The sequence below is a fragment of the Cygnus atratus genome, chromosome 2 (assembly GCF_013377495.2).
Source record: "Cygnus atratus isolate AKBS03 ecotype Queensland, Australia chromosome 2, CAtr_DNAZoo_HiC_assembly, whole genome shotgun sequence".
Lineage (NCBI taxonomy): Eukaryota > Metazoa > Chordata > Aves > Anseriformes > Anatidae > Cygnus > Cygnus atratus.
Window position 1 is genome coordinate 137,376,262 of NC_066363.1, and position 18,508 is coordinate 137,394,769.

Consider the following 18,508-nt stretch of genomic DNA (forward strand, 5'->3'; position numbering starts at 1 on the left):
TAAAAATTGGTGCTGTTCTGCTGGTGTTTTTTCCTCTCCATTCATTCTGTGTGGTTGTATTACTTCAAACCACAAATGAGCTATGAGTGTTACCTCAAATAAAAGTTAAAAAAAAATCTTTGATTTTTCACCACCAATATGTTTTCTCTATACTGTTTGCCATTAATCTTTACAGGAAATTACCTGAGAAAAAAGAATCCCCCTAGAGAATGAATAGTTTTCTTTTTTTTTTTTTTTTTTTTTTCCCCATATCTTGCTTCTTGTGAAGTGCAAGTCTTACTAATTCTCTGACTATGAATATAATGCTTCAGTATCACAGAAAGAGTTTCTTAAGAAGAGAAAAAATAGTAGCTTGTAAGTTTGGGGAGGTCTTTTAAGTAACATTTTCACATGTTGAACAGGTTTTCAATTAGGATAATTTCAGGAGGCAGAATTTCTGAGTAAATGTGGAAAAAAGCATTGTGTGTCTCTGGGATGATGTTTTAGCTCTTCAGTTTTAATGTTTTAATTGTATGTTTGGGATCCTTCAAATAACGGAGAGTGAGGGAGCTGAGTGCAGGTGGGGCTGTCGGGTGATCAGAGCACTTTCCCCTGCAGGTGAAGGACAAGAACAGTAGTTTCATAAAGTATCGATAACTGGGAAATAAATATTTAACTTTGCTTCATTTTAGAACATAATGGATCTCAGAATGCTAATGTTTCTGCAGCTGTTGTGTTTCGGTAGTTTCTTTCTGGTAGAGCCATAGGCACCACATCTAGACTAACGTAATACAGCATTACATGATATTACACTATAGTATGCATCTTAAAATATACTATCAAAAAGCACTGATGTACTTCAATGTAAAATGTAACTTGTAAAGGGTGAAGTAGCCAAATATCAATCAGAGGAAAATTCCTGACAGCAATATCTAGTAGGGCTCCAGAGTGGCCTGCACTTCAGGAGCTGATGTGTTGCACTGGGGAGAAAAACTTCAGGCATGCTGTAATGTTGAAGATAAATGTAGTGTTCATAAACTGGCAATAATATGGCTGGCTGGAGGGTAATATTTATTCAGAAACCTGGGGACCAGTTCAGTTCAGCTGGTTATTGATCTTTGTCTCATCCCACTGGCATGGACTTTACACCTCTTTGTATTATATCAAACATGAAATCTGAGGCCATGTGTAATAAAGCAGAAGACTTTAGGGCACAAAAGTCTTAAAAGAGCCATATATGTAGGGAAAAAAGAAGGACAATGAGAATGAAAAGCTGGCGTTTTTGTTAGCTCCAAGTGATCCAGTGGGTAGCGGTGAGTCAGAGTAATATCCTCTTTGGTAACAGCACTTGTAAACACAGCATGTTGTCTTCCCGAGTAAATGCACTCCCCTTTCTTTATCTAAAAAACAAAGAAGAAACAGCTCTGATGTGCTGACATTGCCACAGAAGGGTTTTCCATTAGCTCGACACATGGCAGCAGGGGCTTTGTTTACACCCCGCGGCTCTGCCGGCACCATCTGGGACAACGGCAATTATTTTCCATTGACTTGCGCAGGGCAGAGATGAAACTTTCATCTTTCTGGAAAAAAAATCCGGGAGGGGTAGTGGTGGGGGAACAGGAGAAGAAGGAGCTTTGTCCCCTTGTACGCGGGGCAGCCGGGACCCCACAACCACTGCGGGAGCTGTCCGGCACGGCCTGTGCTGAAGCACTGCTCCGTCTCCTCAACCCAGGGCCCTGCAAGGGAGCCTAAAAATAAAAAACTAATGGAAGAGCAAGAGCCTTTTATGACTGCCAGTTATTCAGATTGTGGAGGCACTCTCTGGAGGACATGTGGTACGAACATAAATAGAGCAAGCCTAAGTTTTTAGCCGGGGTGGCTTCAACGTTCGAGCTATTTGTGGAAAGCTCAGGACGGATTGCTAGTCGTGATGCTTCAGTGCTGGATTTTTCTGAGCGGATGGTTGAAAACTTGAATGGTTTCTGTCAGCATTCCAGTTGTTTTTAATGAAGGGATAGAGTCCTAATGGATGAAAAAATGTATTGGTACTATCCTTTTTATACGGTAAAGCAAAAGAGAAGTACTGCTTACTATAGCCTCATTGTGCAATGGATTTACAGGTTCCTTATCTCTGCTGAGATCAGTAAAGTGTGCTTGGCCTGATGTCAAAAAGAGATTCAAGATCTATACTTTGTAACTGGGCCATGTTTATTCCCTTGTCTTTTCCAAGGCCTGTGCAAAACAGCATGTATGGCGATGTGCTTAAATACCCATTAGAAGATTACTGAAATCTTGGCTTATTTGGCAGGGAGCAGAGATCAGAACTGACTGTTCCAGTACACAAAATATACCCACACTGAGGTCCTTCTAACCTGCTCTGTTCTCACTCCTGCAACCTTTAGATTGTCTAGGACTGCTCACATTAGCAAGGAGTTGTAAGTGTCGGTCACTTGAATGGTGTGAAAAAGTCTTTTCAGGGAAGGCAGAAGAAATTAAAAAAAAAAAAATGAAGTTATCATTTTCAAACCTGTGAGAATTGGGAGACTGAAAAACTAAAAAATAAAAACAAAAAACAAACACAATTGAATTGTGAAAATTGTGAAAAGGGGGAAATCACACCATTAGAAACTGAGGTTCAAGGAAACTGGGAACTTTGTTATCTTGGGGCCAGGTTGTGGGAATTCGCATGAATGCAAGTTTGAGGTCTTGTGCTTTACTTAGAAATTTCATAGATTCATAAAAATTATTATGGTTGGAAAAGACCTCCAAGATCACCTGGTCCAACCATCACCCTACCACCAATGTCACCCACTAAACCAGGTCCCTAAGCACCACGTCCAACCTTTCCTTCAACACCCCCAGGGACGGTGACTCCACCACCTCCCTGGGCAACCTGTTCCAACTCCTAACTACTCTTTCTGAGAAGAAATTTCTTGTAATTTCCAACCTGAATTTGGATTTCTTTGTTTTTATTTGGAATGAAATTGGCTAACAATACAGTTTCTCCAATTTTATGTGCACGCAAATGGTCATACTGAAGTCTCTGTTCCTTCATACCAGCCAGGGATGTCACTTTCCATGTTGTGGCAGTGTGATGTAGCTGGGCTGTTGGGTCGGGTTATCCTGCAGGCACTGCTGGTCCCTTTTCTGCCTCTTCTAACAATCCAGAACTGGTGGCACTATCTTGCAGAATGGGGCTCACTGTGGGTTCACCAGGTGATTACACCTCCGTGGCTCAGGCTTGGGCAGTACATTCACAGGGAAGACCTGGATGGTGCCAGTGACATGGCTAATTTCCGTCCCATAGCAGGAGATGCAGTGTCAGTAGCAGACGAGTGTTATCCACCGGCAGGTGAAGGGGTCAGCACATAATCTGAAATGACTTGAACTGCCTGATTCTTGTAGTGGAAATAGCTGCAATGACTGAATATTTATGTTCCAAGTTCCTTGCCTACAAAATTATTATCTTTTTTATTGTCTGTGCTTTCTTTCATAAAATTAATACTGAGATCTTGGAGGGGGGGAAAAATATTCCCAAGTAACTCTTGGAGCCTTCCTGCTTTGAAAAAAGAAACGAGTGCTACTTTCAACGATTTCTACATATCATTGATGTATATGTTGAATACCCAACTGGCACTGGAATCAGGGGGGGATTCAGGGTGTTTACTTTTAGAGTGAATCACATCCATTTCATTATCTTACTGACGATGAGCAGGGGATACATTAATGATCCTACACATAAATGTCTACTCAGGACCTGTATGGTACTTTCATAAGAAACTGAAAATATATGTCTGCGTTTTAGACATGATAAAGCAAAGAATAAAGACCAGCACTGAATCTGCTCTGGAGGACCTTCTAAATAAATATATTCTGATTGTAACTTGTATAGAGGGGCAGTTTAGAATTATGTAATGGCTACTTGGCTGCTTCATGAAAGGCTTCTGGTGAAGTTCTTTAATAAATTCTTCCCACCACGCACAAACCTAGGCAGGTTTCTACTGTGGAGGACTTTATCCCACTTCCTTTCTTTCTCAGTCCAATTCATTCCTCAGGACTTCTTCAATTAAAATACTGAATAAAGTCCCATGTGGGAGAAATTTAAATGTACAATCAACAAGACAACTTGAAAAGACCCTAATCACTCAACTATGGGTGACAGAATTAATGCATGAAGAGGACAGAAAGTTTATCTGAAACAACAACAACAAAAAAAGAGTGGACTCGTAGGTACCTGGTATCTAACACTACCTCTGTTTTCTGTTTTGAGTGAAAATCTCCAGGTTTGCTTGTTTGCTATAATGCACAGAGGAGCAGAAATAGCATTTTTTCAGTCCTCCCCAGACCTTTTCACATATCAGCATGTTGATTAATGTTTCTGTTTTAAAAACTTTTTAAGGCATCGGAAGGCTAAAATTTCTTGTATCTTTTGGACATTCCATGCATTTGCTAAACGCAAGGATTTCTAAACACTTGTTTAAGCTCTAATTATCTTGTGTATGCAGGTATTCTTGTATCCCCAGATACCACACTGGGATTTTTCACAGTATGAATTATTGCAACTAGAGATGATAATCTGCATTAGCTGTTCAGGATAGTGACAGAGTTGTCTTTTCCAATTAACATAGTTATCAATTCAGAAAATACAAACTTTTGTAAAATGTGCTTTTTTTTTTTTTTAGTAAGGCTTTCAATTGGGTGATAAATTTACGGAGATTACAAGGAACAGTTTTCTCCTTCCTTTGAGAAAACGGACAGTTGAAAAAGGAGCAAAGATTAGATAAATGCTTGTTACAGGAAAGAAACACCTTAAGAGTACAGTACACTATATTTACCTTTTTTTTTTTAAAGATGTCATTCAAAAATCATGAACATATTTACAGAAAGGAGAGAAGGTATTACATTAATCAAGTAAAAGGTGTTTAGCAGTTCCGTTGAAGGTTAATATACATTTCCTGTTGAGCCAGACATTAAGCTTTGTAAACTGATCATTGATTAAGAGTGACGTCAGTGAAAATGCAATTAGTCTTATATATTCCTGGACATATGGAACGGATGTTGCAAAATAGGCAGGAATTAATCTCCTCTATTGCCTACTTCCTCTCTCATTTTATTGTGAGGCTCATGACTTGACTATAAAGCTATGGATATTCAAAGTGGCCAAAACCTGAAAATGCGTGCAAGTTCCTCTGGTGTTCGGCAGCTGAGCTTGGGGCTTAAAGGCCCATATCTCTGGACAGCAGAACAGGAAGGGAAGAGCAATGCTCATTACTGAAGGTGCAAGAGTACTCCTCATCCATCTGAGGCATTGTCTCTGCCAGCAAGGCATCGCTGAAGATATAATTTGGACTTGAGCCTAGTGCAATGTTCTGGACCTCCTGTGGATCTGCTCTCATTCGTGTGTCTGCAGTCAGTTCTGACTCCTGTGATCTTAGTCCTCTGCTTAGAGAGCTTTTTAAAGTGCTGTGGCTGCTTTTCACTTCACTTCTGGCTTGTGCTGAGCATGGTCTTGTTCTGTCAGGAGATACTTTAAGCTACTTAATTCAGACAGGACAGATGCTTTCGGCAGAAACATGGGTTTGCAGGAAATTTTCACCTTGCAGAGGTGCATTTTCCAGCTGTGAAACAGCTGGGCCCAGGCAGATTGGATAAATGTGATCAAGTTGTTTATTACTTTGGTAATTATCTGTAGTGTACTATCCTTTGTGGTGTGCCTGCTTCTTTTTTATATAGCTAAATTGCTGCCTGGCTCGCAGAATGATGTGAGGATGCAGTGTACTACTTGACAGCCCTTTTCCATTGCTTGGTTTCTGTGGAAATTGCCTGTGGTGACTACGTAAGAATAATTGATCAAGGCTTTGGTGATTTTTTTTTGTTTGTTTGGTTGGTTGTTAAATAAGCAGGTGTGCGTGGCTTGCTGGAGCACACTCCTCTCACCGTTGCAATAGCTCATGCTCAGAGAGGCTGGAGGTTGGTCTGGGCACAGACAGCACCGTGAGCTGGCATGGGTAAGGCACTCCAGCTGATAGCCAGGGCCAGCTGCCTCTGGCAACACAGCCTGCTCATTTCCAGCTGCGGTGACTTGGCCATCCTCTGTCACAAGTGCAAATTAAGGTTTAGACTCATGAGAGGTTCCCTAAATCACCCCAACTGTGACACTTGAGGAGGGCCACCCTCAACCTTTCACAGTTGTGTTTCCAAATCTGTATTTGGAAGTCAAGGATGACTACAGAAACCAAACAAATCCCAACTGACTATTTGAAACTCTTTTCCAAACAAAAACAGAAACAAAGAAACAAACAAACAAACAAAACAAAGTTTTAATGCATGCCAACTCATTTCTAGCTCTCCACAGCATCCTGAGCCAAGGTGTGCTTTAGTAGGAATTGTGAGTTGTTCTGGCAATGTTGTAACTAGAACATTGCTATATGATTAAATTTCCCCCAGGCTGGGCAGAAGACTTCAGCAATCATTTTTAGGACCTTGATCAGATATAGCTTCAACTTTCTTTAAATGCAATGCAAAAGTAACAAAGAATCCGCCAATAAATTTGAATACAAATTTGAATACAAATATCCCATTCCTCTAAACCACAATAGGACTAAGATTAAGTATATAACAAATTAAACTCTATCTCTAGGGAGGCAGAAGTCTCTAGTGTGCATCCTGCACTGCCTGTCCATCTAATTTTTCTTTTGTACATTTAGTCATTACCATATTTCATTAGTGACAGGCCTCTTGTGGTTTGGGTTTTAGGACTGTTTAAAGGCTGGCAGCCAGCAGTAGTTGAGTCATTTGTATAGAAGGGTGCTGATAAATTATGCTGGACTTCCTATATCAATTTAATCAGCATAGACTTCAAAGTTCAATGCTTAGTGTCATTATAATAATCAAAGTTGAGATTGCATATAAAGTCTGATTAAAATATTTTATGCAGCTTTCTATTATATGCTGTCTATAATGGGCAATCTGTATTATGCTAGTCTGAGCCTTCCTGGATCATTCTTTGAATTCTCATGAGTAATAAGAAAACACAAGCAAAAAGAATTGCAGACTCTATGCTGTCTTTTCCATATTGAAGAACAACTTAATTGATACTTCTGGTTTGACTAATGTTCTCCCTATTCCAGTGCAGTGCTTCAGGTAGCAGCCAGAAACATGTGCTTTAAGAAACCACACAGGGAAGTTAGAAAGAATGTCTTGTGCAGGGAAGACATTTTCATTTATTCTCCTACTGTTTTAATTTAGGGCAGTAACCTGAAGCATGAGGGCTTATATTTTGTTTTTTAAGATGCCTGGAAATATGACTGAGCACATGCATTTCCTGAATAAACATCTCAACCTTTCTGTATTCCTCGTTACACCTTCAGTAATAATGTCTATGAATGGATATCACTTGTGAAAAGGATGAAGAATTTCCCTTTAACCCAACTTCACTTGGCCATCTTTCTATTTCCCTTCAGGCTATTACTCTTTTGTGGGGTGAAAAGCTAGCCAAGTGTGACTGGGTTTCCTTCCCTGAACCATTCATTATTTCATGCATCACTTGCAGCTTGTCCCTAGCCACATCACTGGAGAGTACATACATTTTAAATAGCATGAAGCAGAAGGCTTACAGAATGGAAAAAAGAGCGAGAAGTATCTGCTCAGACAGCCAGAACTGTCCTGCTCCTTCCTCTCCTAGGAGTTCAGGCCACTGCATGACGTGTGCTCAGACGTGTGCTCAGACGTAGCTCCTGGCTTCTTTGTGCCCTGAGGGGGAAGACGATTGAATCACTGCCATGAGATCTGTAATGAAACTTAGGCACATACCAATACACTTCTTGTCTTCTCACGTCATTTGCCTGCTTTCCACAGCAGTCAAACAGCTGTAAAAACCTAATTTCTAAAATTGCCTCCTTTTTTCCTCTTTAATCGGAATTCAGAAAAGAAAAACATAAACTTTGCCTAGCAGGGAGAGGATATAAACAGACAGAAAATTCTGCCTGTAAGGCACTATAGATCATAAACCTTCTTAACTCATTATCAGTGCTAAAAAAGAAATTTGTGAAAGGAGCCCCAGATGGCACAAATCTACCTTGAACTGTTAAGTTATATCATGAACTTGATTTTTTTTTCTTTTGTAGAATTCTTGTGCTCTCTTGATAAACAAAACTTTTCCTTGGCAATGTCTTTTATGCTAAAAGAAAAATGCAACAAAAATGCAAAGAATATGCCCAATGGGATGGTAAAGGTAGATAAAGAGAATTACGGCTATTTGAGTTACCTTACCTAGACATTTTCCATACATTCTAACTTTCTCTGATGGTAATACCGACTTCAAGTACCCAAGTATTATAAAATATTTACAGACCTGTTGTTAGTTTAGTTTGAAGGAGCAAAAATGTTGCTTCTGGTTCTGTTTTTGTTTCTGTTTCTGTTTTGTTTTTGTTTTTCTCTAGATAATGAGCACTAATAATAGATAAAAAACTCATTAAAAAAATATAAACTAGAATAAAACTAAAAACCCATAGATAATGAGTTTTGCTTGAGACTACCTTCAGTTTTATTAAAAACATTTATAATTTCTTACTAGTGAAATCAATGTAATCAGTGACTTGCTTCAATAATAGTTCTGTAGAGAGCAACAAACTAAAATCTACCAGTTTAGTGTGTTTTTAAAAGTACACTAGAACTGTATTTTGAAGTCTGGGTTAGCAATGCCCTTCAGATGGCCCACCGGTCACAGTCCTTTAGTCCGTCCAACTTTTTGTTATTTTCTACATCATAAAAACAAAGGTTAGCTTTGCAGACTTGTGTTTTTATTCCCTTATCTAAACATATGTTCTTGTCCCTATGTATTAGGGTGGTGTTCACTGCCATTACAGCCTCTCTGGAGCTGTAGGGCCCCCAGACAGGGTGCTGGTGCTCCACCATGGCAGAGGTGCAGGGAATGTGCTGCCCTGGCTCCTCCTGGAGCTCAGTGAGGCTGTGAAAAAACTCAGAATTAACAGCCTGTGGGCATCTTTCACAGCACAGTGTGAAGATCTTTGTGTGCATGGATTCAGTTAAATTGAATTCTCAATATAAATAAAGCAAGCTTTCTTCTTACTTTTTCTCGTAAACATAAGGAACTCTCTTCACTGCATCAGGAAGTCTTGGGAGAAGTCGAGAATATTTGTAGAGCTGACCCTGTGGGGTTCAATAAAAAATCAGTGTATTTTTAATGCAATGTGCCAATTTAAAGTAAGCTTTATATCTCCTCTTCTAAACTCCTTTGTCAGAGCAATTTTATTTCAACTCCTGACTGTAAGCTGGAGGAAGGCATGCAGAAATTTCATTATTGTCACTCCTGACAATTCTTTTAATATTTACAGGCATCTGTGTAACTCACTAGCTTGAATATTGTTCCCATTGCTTCAGTTAGGTATCAGCAAAAGATCTGTATTAATGGCATGCTCTTTGGAGCTACTGGAGCTATTTTAATTTTAGGTAAGCTGGGATAGATACCATGCAACCTGCAGCTCTGTGAAGGGTCTGAAATTAAAGCAGTATTCATTTTCTTATCACCTGTTGATACAGCACTGATGCTCAGTGATATACCTGCTCTCTCTCCTCTGCATTTTATCTCTGCGGGTCACTGCAGTTCACTGCTCATCTCTGGAGCAAATGGTGTGGAAGAGAAGACAACTAACTCACTGATGGCAGGGGTCTCAAAGTGTAGCACATTATATAGTTTCTACACTCTGAATGCTGTCTGTGGTAAACATGAGGTTGCTTCCTTTCTTCCTAAAACATTGCATGTTCCTTCTAGCAGAGCTGCCTCACACCATACACAAGTGGCTGGTTCCTTACCCCTGTACAGATGGGAGCAGTAACCGTGGCTGTTGGTGCTGGTCCTGCTCTCAGCACCTGTTGCCTTGCTCCCTGCTCCGTGTGTACATGTTCTCTCACACAGTTGTTGCTATTTAAAATCTTCCACTCGTATTTGAAATCATGTTTAGTTAGAAAAATCCAAGCAATGCTCCAATATTTGGACTCCGTATCTCCTCTAGAACATTTCCTGCTTTCATTACATATTCGGGGGTCTCTACAAAGCAGAGTATTTTTATTTCCCTACATTGAGGAGAAGGGGGGTGTATTTCACCTGTTTGCCAGAGCAGCAAGATTTGGGGATTTATTAATTGTCATTTTATTTCTATTACAGGATAGGAGGACAGTTGGACTTTTCTAGGACTTTCTGTGAGAACTTTATCGAGTCTCTTGTTAGAATGCCCCAGGTGCCATCCTGCAGGGGCTGAGCCTGGGACAGAGCTGGAGGCTGGTAACAGGGTCCATCAACAGCCCCCACAGCAGCCAGTGATGAACCAGGGCTAGTGGCCATCCAGGGAGCCCAACCAGGAGCAAAAGAGGATGAAACCAGGAACACAGCTGGAGACAAGCTCCAACATACTTTGGAAGGGGTTCACTAAGGCAGCAAGGCTAGAAAACAGCTCTCTTGTGGTGTTTTTAGGCAGGGACTGACAGTCCTGGGCTGAGCTGAAATGGGGTCCTGGGTCATGGGCGGGCATGGGGGCAGGTCCCAGCTGGGGCCTGTTGATGCCTCAGGGGTTCCTCTCCTATAACTCTGTGTAGAACTATGGCCATAACCAGCAGCAGGACCTCGTGGTCATAGCTCTGACTTGATAGTGAGAACTCTTGAATTTTATGCTCAACACCTAACACTAACCACCTTGCTGCATGATCATGAACATGTTTCTGTTTCTCAATCCACAAAAGGAGGATGATGTTTCATCAAGGAGGCACAGCGTTTAGTTGCTGACTGAAACATTGCATAATGAAAATGTTTTCTAAGCACTGTTAATTTGTTGTTACATCATTTGTTGTTGAAGGAATGTAAAAAAATTTCAAAGAAATCTTGGCTGTATTGAGAGAGCAGTAAAACAACCTTTGCTTTTCCTCAAACAGATATTTCAACTCTTATAAAAACTGCATATGTCAACAGGGATTCACTTTATGCTCTTTTCCTTGATGATGTGTCCTTAGAAGATGCTACATCAGTAAGTTTTTAGGCACATTAAATTTATGCATTAAAGCATTATTCAAAATTCAATGGTTGCTTCACAATTGAAACAAAAGAAAAACCCTAACAAGGCACCCAACTGTGCATACATATCTTCTCTTGAGAAAAAGGTTGAGCAAATAAACAGTTGGTGTATTTTTTTTTTTATTTTTTTTTTTACTTTTCATTGCTAACAGCACATTTGGAAGGGGCTCGGAGATTGTTATGAGGATCTCAAGACAAAAACCTGGTAGGTCAGGAAAGTGATGTACTAAAGAGCCTTGGAGAGATGCCCACTGACTGTACTAGGCTTTAGATCAGACAAACACATCCTGTGTCTTTATACACAGACTAACAGACTATGCTGACCAACATGTAATATGAATCTGAACATACCCATATGGAGAAAGTAGAGTGCCTAGGTCAGTATTTTATGAATCTTCCTATCTATATCTGTACAAAAGATTAAACTGGCGTGCCTTTAAAATAGCAACACAGTATGCATTTATAGTTTCCGATTGCTTGATTATTTTGAGTACTCTCCTTAAGTAACACTTATTTATTTATTGCTGATAGCTGTCCTCAAGCTTTCCACAGAAGAGTTTAAAGCAATCACTGCATTGAAACATAAAGGTTATATATAATGTTAAAAACTGAGAGGATTTATAGAATATTACTTCGAATCCTTATGGTCATCTGATCTGCCTTGGAAGCCAAGCCAAGACTTGAAAGACAAGCCAAAACTATGGCAACAGCATTCCCAACAAAAAGCTACCTAACTGCTCTGTGAAAAAAAATGCAGTAATGAAGATTCCTAAACCCTTCTAGACAATCTCCTCTATTGTTCAGCAAGTTGCATGACCTAAATTCCCTTTTCCTGTAATTTAAATTTGTTACTTTACTCATCTCCCAGTGGATCTGAAGGATTTTATTGCCTCCTTTTCCTTGCCTTTCATATTCTGCATATGAAAGGCTAAGAGTATCTCCCTCCACCTTCTCTTCACTAGACTAAGCAATCCCAGCTTTTTCACTGTCAGTCAAGCATTCTGGATGTCTGATCACCCTCTGTTCTGCTGTAGGATCCTCCACAGGGTTTTTCTTGGTATGTTTTTGAAGGGCTTTGAACTGCACCCTTCCTACAGAGCCCCTGTGGAGGGCATGTGGGAGGTCAATTTGCATCTAATACCCAGGATCCTGCAGCAGGTATGGGACAGTGCTGAATCATGTTCAGTTTATTCACTGTAACTCCCAGGACTCCTTTCTGAGGAACTGTTGCGTGCTCAGTTATCTCTACTCTTGATCTTCTGTAGGTGTTTGTCACAAATGAGGTGCGCTACTCTCTATTTGTCTGATTTCTGCCATAGTTGGTCAGTGTCCTTACATCTTGGCATTGGCTGAAATGGAATAAAGACACAATTCACAACTTGAAATACCATTTGAACAATACTGGAGAACCCCTAACCAATATATCTTCTGTGAATCCTTGAGAGCTATTTTTCATTCCAACCATGCAGCTGGCTGTGTGCTCACCTTCCTGCACCTTCAACCAGACCAGGTTTTTCTTGCTCACTACCAAGACTCTCATCATGTCAAAAAGCCTGCTAAGATGCAAAAAGTTATCTACTCCTTTTCCCCTGCTCACAAAGCCTATTTTACCTGCCAGAGAAGGTGAATAGGATGAGATAATATGGCTTGTCCTTGAGAAACCCATGGAGGTTGTTGCTTATGACCATACAAATTTTAAGTGTCAACAAGGAGACCACTTGATTGTCTGTTCCTGGGTTTATTTTATTCTCAAATTGCACAGTCTAGCCAGAAATTCTTTTTATGGCCTTTCTGCTTTGTGAAGGTATAAACTGGATGTGTTCGTTCCCTGTCTTGTGAACTCAATCTATTCTTAACAGTTTTTCAAAGAACATTGTTAACAAATCTGATATCAGCTAAACACAGCAGAATTTGCCCATCAGAAAGCATTTAGCTTACCCAAGAAATTCTCTAGCCTATTCATATCTTATTATAGCTCGTTCTACACCTTTTTATTGCTGTTACTAACCTGTGATCAAATTGAGATGACTTCAAAGTGCGAACCAGAGCAGTACAAATCCATCTTTCCCAGCATATTCTATTATCAGCATTCTTTTCTTCCTTTTTCCTGTTGATCAGTTATCTTCTTACTTCTGTATAATAATCTTTTAGCCAGACAGTGTTATTTCATGTTGAGCAATCTTCTTCTCTGCGATTAGTCTCCTCATCACTTCAAAAAGCTATAAGCATTTTGTTCGGATTTGTTTCAAAGTACAGCTCTTCCCTACCTTTGCATTCCACTCATACCTGACAATCTGTTTCTACAGAATTTCTCAGTCAATCTTATGTTCTTGCATTTAATTCACTTATTGAGCTTCATAGAGCAAGTCTTATTGGGTGTGAACTTCTCCCCATGCCACGTGCCACAAAATATGTTCATCAGGCATTGGGCTCATGATGCCACCTACTCCTGTCCCCCCAAAGCCTCCTGATTTAGCAGCTCATGTGAACCTGCTCATTATTCACAGCTTCTTCTCAAATGCAGCCTCTTCCAGCAAATGAGCCCTTCTTTGATCATCTAGCACTTTAATGGGTCACATCACCAATTCCAGCTCTGCCCTGCTAATAAACCTTCACTGCAGCGCTCATTTGTAGTAATCACAAAGTTACCATTTTTAATTGATTTGGAGTTTTTTGACAGAAAAAAAAGGCTGTGTTAACATGTTCTGTAATCTGAAAGAACAGAGATAACTTGTCTGATGTTGTGGGAGAGAGTCTGAAGGAAAAGGAGTGACGCACATTTTGTTTAATTTTCCTGCCACTTGGGAAAGAAATATATCCTGCCCACACAAACCTAGAGGAACTAATTCTGGTGTTAGTGAAATGCTACAGTTTTGCAACTGGAAAACAGCCAGTGCCTCAGTCAGCAGCAGAGCCTGTGGTGGGACGTCCTGCCCAGAGTTTCATTATGGATTGCTTTCACAGCCTGACCCTTCTCCCTTCTTCTCCACAGATCATCAACTCGGTGGTACTGCTGATTCTGCTGAGCGCCCTGACCGACCCTGACCAGTACCACCTCACCAGTGCCGAATTAGGGGGTGAATTCGAATTTATGGATGATGCCAGTAAGTACAGGCTGTCTAAGCACTAACATCTATTGCTCCAGCATTTAAGTAGCTATCCTATTGTTTCAGTAATTATTGACCATTAATTATTTCTTCCTCTTGGTATCTTACAGGTGCATTTTTATTGTGAAAGATGTATTTGTGGCACAGTTCAATCTGGCTGCCCACTACTAGCCTTACCTGTTCCCTGTGCTGTTTCCTGGCTTGACAGGGCACAGCCAGGAAACAGACATGCAGATATTATTCCCCAGCACAATGCTGAGAGCCCCAGGGGGGTTGGAAAATTCAGGAAACTCTGGGCCTCTGAGCACCATGCCCTGCGGTGGCTGCACACACATAAGACCATGTGCTGCTATTTCTAAAACCATCTGAATAACCATCTGAATATGGTCACTCATTTACACCCCCACGTGCACATGGCATGACTTGCCCCCACCTGTAGTGACAGATGCAAAAGTAAGTATTAACTGTACAGTCATAGATGTATAGAGATAACACAGGGCTGTTATTTCTCACGGAAGGCCATAGTAATCTTCAATGCCATTTATTTCTCCTGCAAAAACCTCCTGCCCTTTGCAAATGCTTCTTTCTTCCATGGCAGTTTTATTTTCAGGGCAATGATTTGGTGGTGTTTGGTCTGCTTGTTTGTTTTAACTGTTTAAGCAGTACCTAGAAGATTTTCCCTTGTATGTGTTTTTGATAAAAAATGTCTACGTATTTGTTTTTCTGCTCACAAGATTGCTATGTTCAACATTTCCCACTGCAATCTGAAATAAGGGCTCCCATCAGTCCCACTGGTGCCTTGCTGCTCAGAGCCACACATCTACAGCAAAAGGTTTCAACTCATTCCCGCTGAAGCCAATAAAAATATCAGCAGGAAAAGGAATAGCTCCACACATGAGAAAAATAATTATGACCATGGTGTGTCAGAGCTGCTGGGTCATTTGTTAAGGGATGCTTATTTCCACAAGTTCTTTAGTGCAGATATGCCTCGAAGGCTTACATTTAATAACAGGGGGCAATTGCTACTTTATTGTGTCTTCACTGACAAAGCACCAACAACTTTGGACTAAAAATCTTTTTATATAACTGGATTTAAGGAAGTAGGGACCGTCATACATACAGATGGGCTCCTAGCTGATTCTGACGTATTAAAACTGACTGCCATGTCCTAATTCTCAGAGATTAACCTTGGTAATGACTGTCTGTCAGTGTGGTTTTATATAGCCGACATCAGAGGCCTGCCAGTGCCCAAGGCTTTAAAATAGTAATTCTGTTTTGTAATGCAATAGCTGTCAGATCAAGTACATTGGGGATTTCCATCTACACTTGAAAATTGTATTTTCTATATTTTTTATTCAAGTTTCTGAAGTGAGCCCTGAAAGACTGTAAAAGGATGGCTTGTGGGCCAGGCAACCTCATTTCCATTCGGTAGAGGGAACATTTCTCAGGCAGTTAAATTATGAATGAACATGTGAATTAAGGTCTCCTTTTATTCTTTGACTCCCTCTAGCTTAATGCCTTACCAAGTAAGGCAGCTGAATCAGGCTGCTGGCTTTTATAGTCACTGGAAATAGCCAGCATGAGAGAATTTTTTTTTATTTTTTATTTTTAATATAACTATATCTGTTCAAATCAGAGGAAACACTTTCTTGTGAAGTAAAACATCAAACAAACTTTCACATGTTCTTCCCTTGTCCCAGTTTTGTTTGCCTGTTTTTGAGTATATATTTCCTAGGTTAGATATGTGTGCTGAAATTCTTAGATGTGAAACCATGAGTACAGAATACAGTAAGATACATTGACTTTCACACTAGTGAAGGTCCTAAAGTTGTTACTTGTACTTGTAGCCCAGAAAGCCAACCATGTCCTGGGCTGCATCAGCAGAGGAGTGGCCAGCAGGGCGAGGGAGGTGATTGTCCCCCTTTGCTCTGCTCTTGTGAGACCCCACCTGGAGCCTGCGTTCAGCTTTGGGACCCCCAGCACAAGGACATGGGCCTGTTAGAGTGGGTCCAGAGGAGGGCCACAAAGATGATCAAGGGCCTGGAGCACCTCTCCTATGAAGATAGGCTGAAGGAGCTGGGGTTGTTCAGCCTGGAGAAGAGAAGGCCCCAGGCAGACCTTACAGCAGCCTTCCAGTACCTAAAGGGGGCTACAGGAAAGCTGGGGAGGGACTCTTGGTCAGGGGGTGGAGTGATAGGGCAAGGGGGGATGGCTTTAAACTAAAAGAGGGTAGGTTTAGATTAGATATTAGGAAGAAATCTTCACTCAGAGGGCGGGGAGGCCCTGGCACAGGCTGCCCAGAGAAGCTGTGGATGCCTCATCTCTAGAGGTGCTCAAGGCCAGGCTGGATGGGGCTTTGGGCAACCTGGGAGGTGGGAGGTGTCCCTGCCCATGGAAGGGGGCTGGAACTGGGTGGGCTTTAAGGTCCCTTCCAACCCAAACCATTCGGTGATTCTGTGCTTGTACTGGCAAATAATGATGGAAGTATTAGCAACTTTTATTCTCTGCTACTTTGGTTACCCTTATCCATAGCAATCCAAAAAAAAAAAAAAAACCACAAACAGATTTTGCATGTAAAATTGTCACTCCTTTTCCCTCCCTCCTCAAATAGACTTGGTCAAACCGCTGCAAATATTAGCTGGAAACAAACTTTTCAGCTGAGTCATAGTAGTGGAGGTAAGGCTCACCTGATGTTGATGACAGATTTTCCCTTGGCTCCCAAGAAACCAGGATTCCCCCATATTTGTATTCATATTTCTTTACGACTGTACTAAGGCCTGGTTTATGGACAATTTTCAGTTTTCTATTCCAGCAGTGTCACAGTTGTCTGTCACACTTAGAGCCAGAGCCAGTCAACTGTGAAACATTTGAAAATGCCAGTGCAGCACCAGTTCTTATGCAAATGGCTGCTTACCCTTAACTTCAGGATTTAGGCTGGAGCATGGTCCCCAGGGCATTGCCAGAGGCTCTGCACCAAGTGGTCGATTAAGCAGAGGAAATATCTACCTGAGCACTTGGAAAAAGCTGTAGGGCAGAGCTTTTTCTTTCTGTTCTGGAAAGGGAAACAATGGGGGAAAAAGCATCTGCCAGGTCTTGCCTTGTGGCAGATAGATGTGCTGGGTGACAGGGGCATGTGGCTTGGCTGCCACCCCGAGGCGTGCATCTGGGAACCGGCAGTGCTCTGGGCTTCCTCTTCTTCTCTGCTGGATGCTCAGCTGAGCCCTTTCAGCCTCATCTTTCTTTCCATTATTTCCTCAGGGCCTGGGGGAGTTTATGAACTAGAAGTTGGACTGGGAAAAACAAGAAAGAAACATGTGAGCTGCCTTTTGTGATGCTTTTGCTGGTAAAAGCATGATGATCCCTGTATGGGAGATGGAAAAGCCCTGTAAGTCACTCTGACTTCCCAGAGGGTTTCACCTGAAACTCCTGCTCAACTTCTTCAGGTGTGCAGGCTATGATCCTGATGTGTTAAAGCCAAATGAGCAAGGAGTGTTGCTTGTTCTCATTTACTGCCCTCATGGTGTCACAGGTGTGTGTGATCCTTCCTAACCCATATGACAGCCAGGACTGAAATCCTGCCTACGCCCTGTGGGAACCCATGGGAACTTTGACACCAGTGTCAGCAAATCAGTCCAGAATCAGCTGGTGTTCTTGCCCAGGGATGTGCAGACGGGGCGAGGGGTTTCTGTACAGGGTTGGAATAGTGGAAGAGTGGGCAGGCTGGTGGGATGGTCTCCATGCAGAACGTGACGTGCACCCCAGGGCACAAAAAACAATAATTAAAATAGATGTATTTTTATAAGGAAACCTATAAATAGCAGGCTTGGACTTCCACTGGGGGGTACCAGAGAGCATGTACCCTTCCTGCCCCTCTGCATCAACATCACTGGTGTAGCATGAACCCCATGTCACAGGGAGAGGAAAAAAATAGATCCCTGCCCCACTATTTGGGGCTACATCTTAACATTTGGAGTAAACGAGCTGGACTCAAAGATGCAGAAAGCTCACTCTTTTTTCTTCTCTCTTTCCTTCTTACTGGCCTTCTTCTTTTGCTGGACAGAAAATGCCACTGATGCAGGGGTTGGGCCCCAGGAGCAATGCTGGGAGCAGGGTCACAGAGCTCCCCCAGGGAGGCTGGAGGAGGCAGAGAGGCAGTAATCCTCAGCGGGCTGTAACAGGGCCAGGCTGCCAGATAAATAAGGCTGGGAGGGTAGACATAACTGCCTGGGGATTGTAGTCTGCTGCTCAGCATCTTCTTGGTTCCCCCAGGGTGGGCAGGGAAGGAGCTGGAGGATGGGAGGTCATGGCCTTGCTGCAGCTCCTCGCTGTCTCCCTG

General features: G+C 41.7%; 1 protein-coding gene across 1 annotated transcript in view; it reads left to right on the top strand.

Moving 5' to 3' along the window:
* Positions 1-18,508, top strand: part of LAPTM4B (lysosomal protein transmembrane 4 beta) — a 60,729-nt gene that overhangs the window by 2,189 nt on the left and 40,032 nt on the right. Inside the window, 1 exon segment of the mRNA XM_035546128.2 lies at positions 14,058-14,169. Within this exon segment, the coding sequence (XP_035402021.2) occupies positions 14,058-14,169 (112 nt within the window).